Genomic DNA, 16,644 nt, shown 5'->3' with positions numbered 1-16,644 from the left:
CCCAAACAGATGCTGTCCCTTAGATGCACTGACAGGATTAGACTACATCACTACCTACCTAGTCAGCCGGCTGGCCAGTCAGTCAGTCAGCCACTCAGCTAGCCAGTCAGTCGGTCTCTCTCTCTCTCTCTCTCTCTCTCTCTCTCTCTCTCTCTCTCTCTCTCTCTCTCTCTCTCTCTCTCTCTGAGGAGCATGTTTATACTGCCAAAGCAAGTGAAATAAACAATAAAAAGTGAATGTGATACTATGTGTATATACAGTGTTGTAGCGATGTGCAAATAAAAAAAATAAAAAAATGTCCTGTTACTGTCAACTGAGAGGGGGGGGGGTCCAAATCAAAAGTTTCAGTCAGTATCTGGTGTGGCCACCAGCTGCATTAAGTACTACAGTGCATCTCCTCCTCATGGACTGCACCAGATTTGCCAGTTCTTGCTGTGAGATCTTACCCCACTCTTCCACCAAGGCACCTACAAGTTCCCGGACATTGTTTGGGGGGAATGGCCCTAGCCCTCACCCTCCGATCCAACAGGTCCCAGACGTCAGGCAGAACACTGACAGTCCTGTCTTGCAGGAAATCACGCACAGAACGAGCAGTATGGATGGTGGCATTGTCATGCTGGAGAGTTATGCCAGGATGAGCCTGCAGGAAGGGTACCACATGGGAACCACGCAATCAGCTGGGGCGGCAGGGTAGCCTAGTGGTTAGAGCGTTGGGCTAATAACCGCAAGATACAAATCTGTCGTTCTGTCCCTGAACAAGGCAGTTCCTAGGCCGTCATTGAAAATAAGAATTTGTTCTTAACTGACTTGCCTAGTTAAAGAAAGGCAATGACAACAAGGTCAGTCCGATGATGCTGGGACACGCAGCCCCAGACCATGACGGACCCTCCACCTCCAAATCGATCCCGCTCCAGAGCACAGGCCTCAGCGATAAATGCAAATCCAACCATCACCCCTGGTGAGACAAAACCGCGACTGGTCAGTGAAGAGCACTTTTTGCCAGTCCTGTCTGGTCCAGCGATGGTGGGTTTATGCCCATAGGCAACGTTGTTGCCGGTGATGTCTAGTGAGGACCTGCCTTACAACAGGCCTACAATCCCTCAGTCCAGCCTCTCTCAGACTATTGTGGACAGTCTGAGCACTGATGGAGGGATTGTGCGTTCCTGTTGTAACTCGGGCAGTTGTTGTTGCCATCCTGTACCTGTCCCGCAGGTGTGATGTTCGGATGTACCGATACTGTGCAGGTGTTATTACTCATTTCAGAGTCAGTAGAAAGGACTCTTTAGTGTCCTAAGTTTTCATAACTGTGACCTTAATTGCCTACTGTCTGTAAGCTGTTAGTGTCTTAACGACCGTTCCACAGGTGCATGTTCATTAATTGTTTATGGTTCATTGAACAAGCGTGGGAAACAGTGTTTAAACCCTTTACAATGAAAATCTGTGAAGTTATTTGGATTTTTACAAATTATCTTTGAAAGAAAGGGTCCTGAAAAAGGGACGTTTATTTTTTGGGCTGAGTTTAGAGTATAAAAGGGAAAATAAATTAACATGAGTTGTATTTACAATGGTGTTGAGCTTCACTGGTTGCCCCTTTCGAAAGGCAACAGGTCACAAATCAGACAGACACGAACCACACGCTGACCCAGACACCAACCACACGCTGACCCAGACACCACCCACACACGCCGATCCAAACACCAACCACACGCTGACCCAGACACCAACCACACGCTGACCCAGACACCAACCACACGCCGATCCAAACACCAACCACACACTGACCCAGACACCAACCACACACTGACCCAGACACCAACCACACGCTGACCCAGACACCAACCACACGCTGACCCAGACACCAACCACACGCAGACCCAGACACCAACCACACGCTGACCCAGACACCAACCACACACTGACCCAGACACCAACCACACGCTGACCCAGACACCAACCACACGCTGACCCAGACACCAACCACACGCAGACCCAGACACCAACCACACGCTGACCCAGACACCAACCACACGCTGACCCAGACACCAACCACACGCCGACCCAGACACCAACCACACGCTGACCCAGACACCAACCACACGCTGACCCAGACACCAACCACACGCTGACCCAGACACCAACCACACACAGACCCAGACACCAACCACACGCTGACCCAGACACCAACCACACGCTGACCCAGACACCAACCACACGCAGACCCAGACACCAACCACACGCTGACCCAGACACCAACCAACCAGACACCAACCACACACTGACCCAGACACCAACCACACACTGACCCAGACACCAACCACACGCTGACCCAGACACCAACCACACACTGACCCAGACACCAACCACACACTGACCCAGACACCAACCACACGCCGACCAAAACACCAACCACACGCCGACCAAAACACCAACCACATGCCGACCCAGACACCAACGGTCCAGAAACAACCCCCAGCCCCTACTGTCCAGAAACAACCCCTAGCCACTTACTGTCCAGAAACAACCCCCAGCCCCTACTGTCCAGAAACAACCCCCAGCCCCCACTGTCCAGAAACAACCTCTAGCCCCTACTGTCCAGAAACAACCCCCAGGCCCTACTGTACAGAAACAACCCCCAGCCCCTACTGCCCAGAAACAACCTCCAGCCCCTACTGTCCAGAAACAACCCCCAGGCCCTACGGTCCAGAAACAACCCCCAGCCCCTACTGTCCAGAAACATCCCCCAGCCCCTACTGTCCAGAAACAACCCCCAGCCCCTACTGTCCAGAAACAACCCCCGGCCCTACTGTCCAGAAACACCCCCTAGCACCTACTGTCCAGAAACAACCCCAGGCCCTACGGTCCAGAAACAACCCCAGCCCCTACTGTCCAGAAACATCCCCCAGCCCCTACTGTCCAGAAACAACCCCCAGCCCCTACTGTCCAGAAACAAGCCCCCCCGGCCCTACTGTCCAGAAACAACCTCCAGCCCCTACTGTCCAGAAACAAATCCCAGCCCCTACTGTCCAGAAACAACACCCAGCCCCTACTGTCCAGAAACAACCCCCTAGCCCCTACTGTCCAGAAACAACCCCCAGCCCCTACTGTCCAGAAACAACCCTTAGCCCCTACTGTCCAGAAACAACCCCCAGCCCCTACTGTCCAGAAACAAGCCCCTACTGTCCAGAAACAACCCCCAGCCCTACTGTCCAGAAACAACCTCCAGCCCCTACTGTCCAGAAACAACCCCAGCCCCTACTGTCCAGAAACAACCCCTAGCCCCTACTGTCCAGAAACAACCCCCAGCCCCTACTGTCCAGAAACAACCCCTAGCCCCTACTGTCCAGAAAAACAACTGTCCCCCTAGCCCCTACTGTCCAGAAACAACCCCCAGCCCCTATTGTCCAGAAACAACCCCTTAGCCCCTACTGTCCAGAAACAACCCCTAGCCCCTACTGTCCAGAAACAACCCCCAGCCCCTACTGTCCAGAAACACCCCCTAGCACCTACTGTCCAGAAACAACCTCCAGGCCCTACTGTCCAGAAACAACCCCCAGCCCCTACTGTCCAGAGTCTAGACACGTGTGAAGATCTGAGAGGGATTGATGGGTGGTGACATGGTGAGAGCTCCACCTTACCCTCTGAAAGGTGGCTCTTCCGGCACCGACAGAGATGGCCGCCTCGCTTCGCGTTCCTAGGAAACTATGCAGTTTTTTTACGTGTTATTTCTAACATTAGTACCCCAGGTCATCTTATGTTTCATTACATACAGTCGAGAAGAACTACTGAATATAAGATCAGCGTCAACTCACCATCAGTACGACCAAGAATATGATTTTCGCGACGCGGATCCTGTGTTCTGCCTTTCAACCAGGACAACGGAATGAATCCCATGCGGCGACCCAAAAAAATGACTCCGAAAAAGAGGGAAACGAGGCGGTCTTCTGGTCAGACTCCGGAGACGGGCACATCGTGCACCACTCCCTAGCATTCTTCTCGCCAATGTCCAGTCTCTTGACAACAAGGTTGATGAAATCCGAGCAAGGGTAGCATTCCAGAGGGACATCAGAGACTGTAACGTTCTTTGCTTCACGGAAACATGGCTCACTGGAGAGACGCTATCGGAGGCGGTGCAGCCAGCGGGTTTCTCCACGCATCACGCCGACAGAAACAAACATCTTTCTAGTAAGAAGAGGGGCGGGGGCGTATGCCTTATGGCTAACGAGACATGGTGTGATGAAAGAAACATACAGGAACTCAAATCCTTCTGTTCACCTGATTTAGAATTCCTCACAATCAAATGTTGACCACATTATCTACCAAGAGAATTCTCTTCGATTATAATCACAGCCGTATATATCCCCCCCCCCCAAGCAGACACATCGATGGCTCTGAACAAACTTTATTTGACTATTTGCAAACTGGAATCCATTTATCCGGAGGCTGCATTCATTGTAGCTGGGATTTTAACAAGGCTAATCTGAAAACAAGACTCCCTAAATTTTATCAGCATATCGATTGCGCAACCAGGGGTGGAAAACCCTTGGATCATTGTTACTCTAACTTCCGCGACGCCCTCCTTTTGGAAAAGCTGACCATACTCCATTTTGTTGATCCCTGCCTACAGACAGAAACTAAAAAAAGAAGCTCCCACGCTGAGGACTGTCCAACGCTGGTCCGACCAAGCTGACTCCACACTCCAAGACTGCTTCCATCACGTGGACTGGGATATGTTTCGTATTGCGTCAGATAACAACATTGACGAATACGCTGATTCGGTGTGCGAGTTCATTAGAACGTGCTTTGGAATGTCATTCCCATAGCAACGATTAAAACATTCCCTAACCAGAAACCGTGGATTGATGGCAGCATTCGCGTGAAACTGAAAGCGCGAACCACTGCTTTTAATCAGGGCAAGGTGACTGGTAACATGACCGAATACAAACAGTGTAACTATTCCCTCCAAAAGGCTATCAAACAAGCTAAGCGTCAGTACAGAGACAAAGTAGAATCTCAATTCAACGGCTCAGACACAAGAGGCATGTGGTACTGTGTAGCTCAGTTGGTAGAGCATGGCGCTTGTAACGCCAGGGTAGTGGGTTCAATCCCCGGGACCACCCATACGTAGAATGTATGCACACATGACTGTAAGTCGCTTTGGATAAAAGCGTCTGCTAAATGGCATATATTAGGGTCTACAGTCAATCACGGACTACAAGAAGAAAACCAGCCCAGTCACGGATGGCCAGGATGTCATGCTTACAGGCAGAGTAAATAACTTTTTTGCCCGCTTTGAGGACAATACAGTGCCACTGACACGGCCTGCAACGAAAACATGCGGACTCTCCTTCACTGCAGCCGAGGTGAGTAAGACATTTAAACGTGTTAACCCTCGCAAGGCTGCAGGCCCAGACGGCATCCCCAGCCGCGCCCTCAGAGCATGCGCAGACCAGCTGGCCGGTGTGTTTACGGACATATTCAATCAATCCCTATACCAGTCTGCTGTTCCCACATGCTTCAAGAGGGCCACCATTGTTCCTGTTCCCAAGAAAGCTAAGGTAACTGAGCTAAACGACTACCGCCCCGTAGCACTCACTTCCGTCATCATGAAGTGCTTTGAGAGACTAGTCAAGGACCATATCACCTCCACCCTACCTGACACCCTAGACCCACTCCAATTTGCTTACCGCCCAAATAGGTCCACAGACGATGCAATCTCAACCACACTGCACACTGCCCTAACCCATCTGGACAAGAGGAATACCTATGTGAGAATGCTGTTCATCGACTACAGCTCGGCATTCAACACCATAGTACCCTCCAAGCTCGTCATCAAGCTCGAGACCCTGGGTCTCGACCCCGCCCTGTGCAACTGGGTACTGGACTTCCTGACGGGCCACCCCCAGGTGGTGAGGGTAGGCAACAACATCTCCACCCCGCCGATCCTCAACACTGGGGCCCCACAAGGGTGTGTTCTGAGCCCTCTCCTGTACTCCCTGTTCACCCACGACTGCGTGGCCACGCACGCCTCCAACTCAATCATCAAGTTTGCGGACGACACAACAGTGGTACTGTGCTGCTGCTCCAGTTTCAACTGTTCTGCCTTATTATTATTTGACCATGCTGGTCATTTATGAACATTTGAACATCTTGGTCATGTTCTGTTATAATCTCTACCCGGCACAGCCAGAAGAGGACTGGCCACCCCACATAGCCCGGTTCCTCTCTAGGTTTCTTCCTAGGTTTTGGCCTTTCTAGGGAGTTTTTCCTAGCCACCGTGCTTTTACACCTGCATTGTTTGCTGTTTGGGGTTTTAGGCTGGGTTTCTGTACAGCACTTTGAGATATCAGCTGATGTACGAAGGGCTATATAAATAAATTTGATTTGATTTGATTTGATTTTGGTAGGCTTGATTACCAACAACAACGAGACGGCCTACAGGGAGGAGGTGAGGGCCCTCGGAGTGTGGTGTCAGGAAAATAACCTCACACTCAACGTCAACAAAACTAAGGAGATGATTGTGGACTTCAGGAAACAGCAGAGGGAACACCCCCCTATCCACATCGATGGAACAGTAGTGGAGAGGGTAGTAAGTTTTAAGTTCCTCGGCATACACATCACAGACAAACTGAATTGGTCCACTCACACAGACAGCATCGTGAAGAAGGCGCAGCAGCGCCTCTTCAACCTCAGGAGGCTGAAGAAATTCGGCTTGTCACCAAAAGCACTCACAAACTTCTACAGATGCACAATCGAGAGCATCCTGGCGGGCTGTATCACCGCCTGGTACGGCAACTGCTCCGCCCACAAACGTAAGGCTCTCCAGAGGGTAGTGAGGTCTGCACAACGCATCACCGGGGGCAACCTACCTGCCCTCCAGGACACCTACACCACCCGATGTTACAGGAAGGCCATAAAGATCATCAAGGACAACAACCACCCGAGCCACTGCCTGTTCACCCCACTATCATCCAGAAGGCGAGGTCAGTACAGGTGCATCAAAGCTGGGACCGAGAGACTGAAAAACAGCTTCTATCTCAAGGCCATCAGACTGTTAAACAGCCACCACTAACATTGAGTGGCTGCTGCCAACACATTGACACTGACACTGACTCAACTCCAGCACTTTAATCATGGGAATTGATGGGAAATGATGTAAAATATATCACTAGCCACTTTAAACAATGCTACCTAATATAATGTTTACATACCCTACATTATTCATCTCATATGCATACGTATATACTGTACTCTATATCATCTACTGCATCCTTATGTAATACATGTATCACTAGCCACTTTAACTATGCCACTTTGTTTACATACTCATCTCATATGTATATACTGCACTCGATACCATCTACTGCATCTTGCCTATGCCGCTCTGTACCATCACTCATTCATATATCTTTATGTACATATTCTTTATCCCTTTACACTTGTGTGTATAAGGTAGTAGTTTTGGAATTGTTAGGTTAGATTACTCGTTGGTTATTACTGCATTGTCGGAACTAGAAGCACAAGCATTTCGCTACACTCACATTAACATCTGCTAACCATGTGTATATGACAAATAACATTTGATTTGATTTGAATTAATTGATAATAGATGAATAGAATGGAGTTAGAAGGGTGACCTCCTACTTTGAAAGGACAGGAAGGACTACTTCGAAAGGACAGGAAGTGTTGAATGGGCACTTGACTAGGTATTTCCACATTTAACCCCACCCACATGTGAATGCCGAAATATCAAGTAGATTTCTTTTGGTTTCGTATGAAAAAAATAAACAAACAAAAAAGACAGTTTTCACGTTGCTCCGTTTTTACACGGAAAACAGGTGATTAAAACATACACCGACCGCAATCTTACCTCGGGAACTTTACCTTAGCAATCTTACCTCAGGAATCTTACCTCAGCAATCTCACCTCAGGAATCTTACCTCAGCAATCTCACCTCAGGAACTTTACCTCAGCAATATTACCTCAGTAACTTTACCTCAGCATTCTTACCTCAGCAATCTTACCTCAATAACTTTACCTCAGCAATCTTACCTCAGGAATCTTACCTCAGGAATCTTACCTCCACAATCTTAACTCAAGAACTTTACCTCAGCAATCTTACCTCAGGAATCTTACCTCAGCAATCTTACCTCAGGAACTTTACCTCAGCAATCTTAGCTCAGGAACTTTACCTCAGGAATCTTACCTCAGGAATATTATCTCAGCAATCTTACCTCAGCATTCTTACTTCAGCAATCTTACCTCAGGAGCTTTACCTCAGGAACTTTACCTCAGCAATCTTACCTCAGGAATCTTACATCAGCAACCTTACCTCAGCAACCTTACCTCAGGAATCTTGATTTAATGTTGTCCATGAAGTAGGATAATTATCTTGACTGCAGTAGTGAACATAGACACCAAAATGTTCTGTCAATCCTCCAGATCAGCATTAGTTATCACACTTTGGCTGTTACAAGCTCCCTACAACTCATCCAGAACGCAGCAGCCCGTCTGGTGTTCAACCTTCCCAAGTTCTCTCACGTCACCCCGCTCCTCCGCTCTCTCCACTGGCTTCCAGTTGAAGCTCGCATCCTCTACAAGACCATGGTGCTTGCCTACGGAGCTGTGAGGGGAACGGCACCTCAGTACCTCCAGGCTCTGATCAGGCCCTATACCCAAACAAGGGCACTGCGTTCATCCACCTCTGGCCTGCTCGCCTCCCTACCACTGAGGAAGTACAGCTCCCGCTCAGCCCAGTCAAAACTGTTCGCTGCTCTGGCCCCCCAATGGTGGAACAAACACCCTCACGACGCCAGGACAGCGGAGTCAATCACCACCTTCCGGAGACACCTGAAACTCCACCTCTTTAAGGAATACCTAGGATAGGAAAAGTAATCCCTCTCACCCCCCCCCTTTAAGATTTAGATGCACTATTGTAAAGTGACTGTTCCACTGGATGTCATAAGGTGAATGCACCAATTTGTAAGTCGCTCTGGATAAGAGCATCTGCTAAATGACTTAAATGTAATGTAAATGTTTATAACTTGACTGTCATGTATAAAATCCTTCTCTGAATCAGCTGATGTTGCTTGATAATGTCCCCTTTTAACTAAACAGCTAGACATCAAACACGCATCAAATAAATATTATGGATAATTATTGAAGAAATACTTTATTTACATCGATTTCATTTTATTAATCAAGTTCAAGTTACTCTTTCTGTTAAAAAGCATTGGATTTTGTAATCACATACAGTACATTGTTTTGGATATGTGTGCCCATGAAAACTGTTTTCACACTGTAACATAAGAAGATACTAAATGTTATGAGGTCACAGTCCACTTCCCAGATCTCCACACTAAAAAGAGTCTGACAAGCAATATCCAAGAATTTCCCAGGATCAATGTGTAATTAAATTGTTAAATTGATTTGTATATGATATAACAACAAACAGCAGTATCATCAATGTAATAGGGGTTTTGTGTCGCACGATTTTTGTCAAATTCATGAATACTCCAAGCACGAGAAAGACTTTAAACACAGGTTTTGATTCAACTCATGAATTATATTGAATGTATCTATGTTCCCCCTTTAACTTTGTAATGTATTCACGTGAAATTAAATGGCAAATCATTATTAATGACTTAGTAACCGCTCCAAACAGTTCACTACAAGAAATGCTCGTTGGTGCCCTAGTTTATAGAATGACCCACTGGGACCCTAGTTTATAGAATGACCCACTGGGACCCTAGTTTATAGAAAGACCCACTGGGACCCTAGTTTATAGAATGACCCACTGGGACCCTAGTTTATAGAATGACCCACTGGGACCCTAGTTTATAGAGACCCACTGGGACCCTAGTTTATAGAATGACCCACTGGGACCCTAGTTTATAGAATGACCCACTGGGACCCTAGTTTATAGAATGACCCACTGGGACCCTAGTTTATAGAATGACCCACTGGGACCCTAGTTTATAGAATGACCCACTGGGACCCTAGTTTATAGAATGACCCACTGGGACCCTAGTTTATAGAAAGACCCACTGGGACCCTAGTTTATAGAATGACCCACTGGGACCCTAGTTTATAGAAAGACCCACTGGGACCCTAGTTTATAGAAAGACCCACTGGGACCCTAGTTTATAGAAAGACCCACTGGGACCCTAGTTTATAGAAAGACCCACTGGGACCCTAGTTTATAGAGACCCACTGGGACCCTTGTTTATAGAAAGACCCACTTGGACCCTAGTTTAGAGAAACCCGCTCGAACCCTAGTTTATAGAGACCCACTGGGACCCTAGTTTATATAGACCAACTAGGACCCTAGTTTATAGAGACCTACTGGGACCCTAGTTTATAGAGACCTACTGGGACCCTGGTTTATAGAGACCCACTCGTACCCTAGTTCAGAGAGACCCGCTGGGACCCTAGTTTATAGAGACCCACTGGGACCCTAGTTTATAGAAAGACCCACTGGGACCCTAGTTTATAGAGACCTACTGGGACCCTAGTTCATAGAGACCTACTGGGACCCTAGTTTATAGAGACCCACTCGTACCCTAGTTTAGAGAGACCCACTGGGACCCTAGTTTATAGAGACCAACTAGGACCCTAGTTTATAGAGACCCACTGGGACCATGGTTTATAGAGATGCACTGGTGACCTAGTTTCTAGAAAGACCCACTGGGACCCTAGTTTATAGAAAGACCCACTGGTGACCTAGTTTCTAGAAAGACCCACTGGGACCCTAGTTTATAGAAAGACCCAGTTTATAGAAAAACTGGGACCCTAGTTTATAGAAAGACCCACTAGTTTATAGAGATCCACTGGTACCCTAGTTTATAGTTTCTAGAAATGACCCACTGGGACCCTAGTTTATAGAATGACCCACTAGTACCCTAGACTTGCCTCATGCTAGACTGGCCAAATGCTAGACTGGTCCATGCTAGACTGGCCTTGGGGTAGACTGGCCCCGGTACAGACTGGCCCCATGCTAGACTGGCCCAATGCTAGACTGGCCCCATGCTAGACTGACCCCGGGCTAGACTAGCCCTGGGCTAGACTTGCCTCATGCTAGACTGGCACCATGATAGACTGGTCCCATACTAGACTGGTCCCATACTAGACTGGCCTTGGGGTAGACTGGCCCCATGCTGGACTGGCCCCATGCTAGACTGGCCCCATGCTAGACTGACCTTGGGGTAGACTGGCCTATGCTAGACTGTCCCATGCTAGACCGGCCCCATGCTAGACCGGCCCCATGCTAGACTGGCCCCATGCTAGACTGGCCCCATGCTAGACAGGCCCCATGCTAGACCGGCCCCATGCTAAACTGGCCCCATGCTAAACTGGCCCCATGCTAAACTGGCCCCATGCTAGACTGGCCTTGGGGTAGACTGGCCCCAATGCTAGACCGGCCCCATGCTAGACCGGCTCCATGCTAGACCGGCCCCATGCTAAACTGGCCCCATGCTAGACTGGACTTGGGGTAGACTGGCCCCATGCTAGACTGGCCCCATGCTAGACTGGCCCAATGCTAGACTGGCCCCATGCTAGACTGACCCGGGCTAGACTGACCTTGGGCTAGACTAGCCCTGGGCTAGACTTGCCTCATGCTAGACTGGCCCCATGATAGACTGGTCCCATACTAGACTGGCCCCATACTAGACTGGCCTTGGGGTAGATTGGTCCCATACTAGACTGGTCCCATACTAGACTGGCCTTGGGGTAGACTGGCCTCATGCTGGACTGGCCCCATGCTAGACTGGCCCCATGCTAGACTGACCTTGGGGTAGACTGGCCTATGCTAGACTGTCCCATGCTAGACCGGCCCCATGCTAGACCGGCCCCATGCTAGACTGGCCCCATGCTAGACTGGCCCCATGCTAGACAGGCCCCATGCTAGACCGGCCCCATGCTAAACTGGCCCCATGCTAAACTGGCCCCATGCTAGACTGGCCTTGGGGTAGACTGGCCCCAATGCTAGACCGGCCCCATGCTAGACCGGCTCCATGCTAGACCGGCCCCATGCTAAACTGGCCCCATGCTAGACTGGCCTTGGGGTAGACTGGCCCCATGCTAGACTGCCCTTGGGGTAGACTGGCCCCATGCTAGACCGGTCCCATGCTAGACCGGCCCCATGCTAGTTTGGCCCCATGCTAGATTGGCCCCATGCTAGACTTTTTTATTTTTTATTTTACCTTTATTTAACTAGGCAAGTCAGTTAAGAACAAATTCTTATTTTCAATGATGGCCTAGGAACAGTGGGTTAACTGCCTGTTCAGGGGCAGAGCCCCATGCTAGACTGGCCCCATGCTAGACCGGCCCCATGCTAGACAGGCCCCATGCTAGACCGGCCCCATGCTAGACTGGCCTTGGGGTAGACTGGGCCCATACTAGACTGGCCCCATGCTAGACTGACCTTGGGATAGACTGGCCCCATGCTAGACTGGCCCAATGCTAGACTGGCCCCATGTTAGACCGGCCCCATGCTAGACTGGCCTTGGGGTAGACTGGCCCCATGCTAGACTGGCCCCATGCTAGACTGGCCTTGGGGTAGACTGGCCCCATGCTAGAATGGCCCCATGCTAGACTGGCCCCATGCTAGACTGGCCCAATGCTAGACTGGCCCCATGTTAGACCGGCCCCATGCTAGACTGGCCTTGGGGTAGACTGGCCCCATGCTAGACTGGCCCCATGCTAGACTGGCCTTGGGGTAGACTGGCCCCATGCTAGACTGGCCCCATGCTAGACTGGCCCCATGCTAGACCGGCCCCATGCTAGACCATGGTAGACCCAGGTGCTATCGCAGGGCTAAGGTTGGTGCTAGCCCTGGGCTAAGGTTGGTGCTAGCCCTGGGCTAAGGTTGGTGCTAGCCCTGCTAGACTGGCCCCATGCTAGTTTGGCCCCATGCTAAACCGGCCCCATGCTAAACCGGCCCCATTATAAGCAGTAAGACATTAATTAACACATTATTTCCTCTTGCTTCTAGCCTAGCATTTGATTTCCAACAGTGATAGTTTTTTATAAACTTTGGTTGTCTGCCTGTCCAACATTGGAAAACGATCTTTCACTTTTGAAATTGTATCCCTCCCCTGTGCAGAGAATGCTGTGAACTAATGAGACATTAACTAATTTGACCGAATTAGAAATCACACAACGTTATTTTCATGGATACAGTATATGCAATTAAACGTCAATAGAACAGCTACGAAAACAGGGAGAAAGGGAGTGTTTGCCGCCCTTCTAGCTGTAGAATGTGTAGCTTCAGTTGGCTAAGTGAGAAGAAGTTAGCCAGCCTGCATACAGTAGGGTTTTTCTCCTCAGGTGGAAGGATGAAATAATATGAATTACCGTGCAGAACACATTAGAGGCTTCACGAGCGTCACCAGCACATGCTGATTAAGTGAAAGTGCCACTTTTGTGATTGAACACAAAGTATTCTAGGTATTGTTCGTGACCCTGTTTCACACTTGCTATTTTGGCACTGTGTTTCTGGGGCTAACCCCGAAAAGTCTGTGCTAACCCTGCTCCGGAGTAGGGCCAGCTAGCCGTGGACTAAGTTTGGTGCTAGCCGTGGACTAAGTTTGGTGCTAGCCGTGGACTAAGTTTGGTGCTAGCCGTGGACTAAGTTTGGTGCTAGCCCACTTTAGAATGTACAAGTGTGAACACTTGCTTAGCCTCAGGCTAAAATCTTCCTTAGCCCAGGGCTAAGGTTGGTGCTAGCCCTGGGCTAAGGTTGATGCTATCCCAGGGCTGAAGTTGGTGCTAGCCCTGGGCTGAGGTTGGTGCTAGCCCTGGGCTGAAGTTGGTGCTAGCCCTGGGCTAAGGTTGGTGCTAGCCCTGGGCTAAGGTTGGTGCTAGCCCTGGGCTGAGGTTGGTGCTAGCCCTGGGCTAAGATTGGTGCTAGCCCTGGGCTAAGATTGGTGCTAGCCAAGAGCTAGTGTTTTTTCTTACAGCTAATGCATTTACACTCACATACAAACATATTCACATCTCACTGTAACAGTGTCTCTCATAGTCCTCATGGTCCATCTCTCTCACCTCTGCACCCCTCTCTCTCTCCTTCCCTCTCTCTCTATAGCTCTCAGATGTTGGACAGGTGATTCTCCTCTCTAGATGTTGGACAGGTGATTCTGCTCTCTAGATGTTGGACAGGTGATCCTCCTCTCTAGATGTTGGACAGGTGATCCTCCTCTCTAGATGTTGGACAGGTGATTCTGCTCTCTAGATGTTGGACAGGTGATTCTCCTCTCTAGATGTTGGACAGGTGATTCTCCTCTCTAGATGTTGGACAGGTGATTCTCCTCTCTAGATGTTGGACAGGTGATCCTCCTCTCTAGATGTTGGACAGGTGATTCTCCTCTCTAGATGTTGGACAGGTGATTCTCCTCTCTAGATGTTGGACAGGTGATCCTCCTCTCTAGATGTTGGACAGGTGATCCTCCTCTCTAGATGTTGGACAGGTGATTCTGCTCTCTAGATGTTGGGCAGGTGATTCTGCTCTCTAGATATTGGACAGGTGATCCTCCTCTCTAGATGTTGGACAGGTGATTCTGCTCTCTAGATATTGGACAGGTGATCCTCCTCTCTAGATGTTGGACAGGTGATCCTCCTCTCTAGATATTGGACAGGTGATTCTCCTCTCTAGATGTTGGACAGGTGATCCTCCTCTCTAGATGTTGGACAGGTGATCCTCCTCTCTAGATATTGGACAGGTGATTCTCCTCTCTAGATGTTGGACAGGTGATCCTCCTCTCTAGATATTGGACAGGTGATTCTCCTCTCTAGATGTTGGACAGGTGATTCTCCTCTCTAGATGTTGGACAGGTGATCCTCCTCTCTAGATGTTGGGCAGGTGATGGTCTGTGTATCTGTGTTTGTTCTGTTTCTTGGTCTCTGGAGCAGGAGAGATGTTGTTGCTGGGGAGCTGAGGAAGGTACTGCGGCTGGAAGGACAGACAGACAGACAGACAGACAGACAGACAGACAGACAGACAGACAGACAGACAGACAGACAGACAGACAGACAGACAGACAGACAGACAGACAGACAGACAGACAGACAGACAGACAGACAGACAGACAGACAGACAGACAGACAGACAGACAGACAGCGTTAGTAGGTACTGGGGTTTGAGAGATGACGAGGCAGAGAACATTCTTGAGTTACCACAGTTAACATGTTTTGAATTGCCTGAAAAATACAGTTTTGGGTTTCAGTTTGCAAGATCAGGGGTTCTCAAACGTTTTGGGGCTGGGGGCCCCTTTTTGTGATAGCACATTTGTCAGGGACCCCCTCATAATCAGAAAAATAGCATACAAGGAGTTTTACTATGACTTTGGCATGGCTGTACGAACCAAGTCTTGGGCCCTGGGAAGGAACATTTCAAAGGCCTCAGCTATTTTATTTGTGTGCAGTTTTCAAGCTAACTTCCTGAAATTCCACAGATTTTTTAATGTGGAAGAGAGATGTGTTGTTGTTGCAGCTTTAAACCTAACATCCTGCAATACAACAACAAAAATACATGAGGCAGAGAGAAAACATTGTTAGCAGACAACAGGAACTACAGTGAATGGAGAAATGTCAATCTTCGTGGTCAATCTTCGTGAAAATAAAAATAATGTTTTGAAGACCATCATGGTACCAATGATTGTTTCTAATACACCAGATGTACAGTATGTCCTTGATCTGATTATTAAAAAAATATCTGATAGATAGTTGCACCCACCTGGTGTCCCAGGTCTAAATCAGTCCCTGATTAGAGGGGAATCACCCACCTGGTGTCCCAGGTCTAAATCAGTCCCTGATTAGAGGGGAATCACCCACTTGGTGTCCCAGGTCTAAATCAGTCCCTGATTAGAGGGGAATCACCCACCTGGTGTCCCAGGTCTAAATCAGTCCCTGATTAGAGGGGAATCACCCACCTGGTGCCCCAGGTCTAAATCAGTCCCTGATTAGAGGGGAATCAACCACCTGGTGTCCCAGGTTTAATTCAGGCCCTGATTAGAGGGGAATCACCCACCTGGTGTCCCAGGTCTAAATCAGTCCCTGATTAGAGGGGAATCACCCACCTGGTGTCCCAGGTCTAAATCAGTCCCTGATTAGAGGGGAATCACCCACCTGGTGTCCCAGGTCTAAATCAGTCCCTGGTTAGAGGGGAATCACCCACCTGGTGTCCCAGGTCTAAATCAGTCCCTGATTAGAGGGGGGAAATAAATAAATAAATAAAATGCAGTGGAACTGGTTTCAAGGTCCAGAGTTGAGTTTGAGGGCTATAGGCTATATCAAATATGTTTCTTCTCCTTTCTTCAAACAGGAAAATGTTGGCCTTTTATAAACACATTTCATGCAATTCTACTACATTTGAAATTACAGGGTCCTCTGCTAACACTGTCAAAAGATCAATAAAAATGACATCATCCGATCGATATAAATCGGCCTACGAAAAGGTGAGACAAATACAACAGGACGTTCATCTAACATGGAGGTAGAAGTTATTGTTATCCAAAAACAAACTAAAGTGGCACTGACCCAATGATAATGACAGTGAATATGCACACACACCGGGGATACGGCCGATGTTCTCCACAGGTGCCAATAAGAAAGGCAAATGTTTTGATAACTAAAAGACAGATTGGAGTC

At 48.8% G+C, this 16,644-nt stretch overlaps 1 protein-coding gene across 1 annotated transcript in view; it reads right to left on the bottom strand.

Annotated features, from left to right (window-relative positions):
- Positions 1-14,583: 14,583 nt before the first annotated feature.
- Positions 14,584-16,644, bottom strand: part of LOC124006500 (cyclin-dependent kinase-like 1) — a 29,032-nt gene continuing 26,971 nt past the window's right edge. Inside the window, exon 10 of the mRNA XM_046316557.1 lies at positions 14,584-14,947. Coding sequence (XP_046172513.1) covers positions 14,843-14,947 — 105 coding nt within the window. The 3' untranslated portion in view covers positions 14,584-14,842. The remainder of the gene's footprint in view (positions 14,948-16,644) is intronic.

The sequence above is a fragment of the Oncorhynchus gorbuscha genome, linkage group LG19 (assembly GCF_021184085.1).
Source record: "Oncorhynchus gorbuscha isolate QuinsamMale2020 ecotype Even-year linkage group LG19, OgorEven_v1.0, whole genome shotgun sequence".
NCBI classification, from domain to species: Eukaryota; Metazoa; Chordata; class Actinopteri; order Salmoniformes; family Salmonidae; genus Oncorhynchus; species Oncorhynchus gorbuscha.
This window is presented reverse-complemented; position numbering and strand designations above follow the sequence as displayed.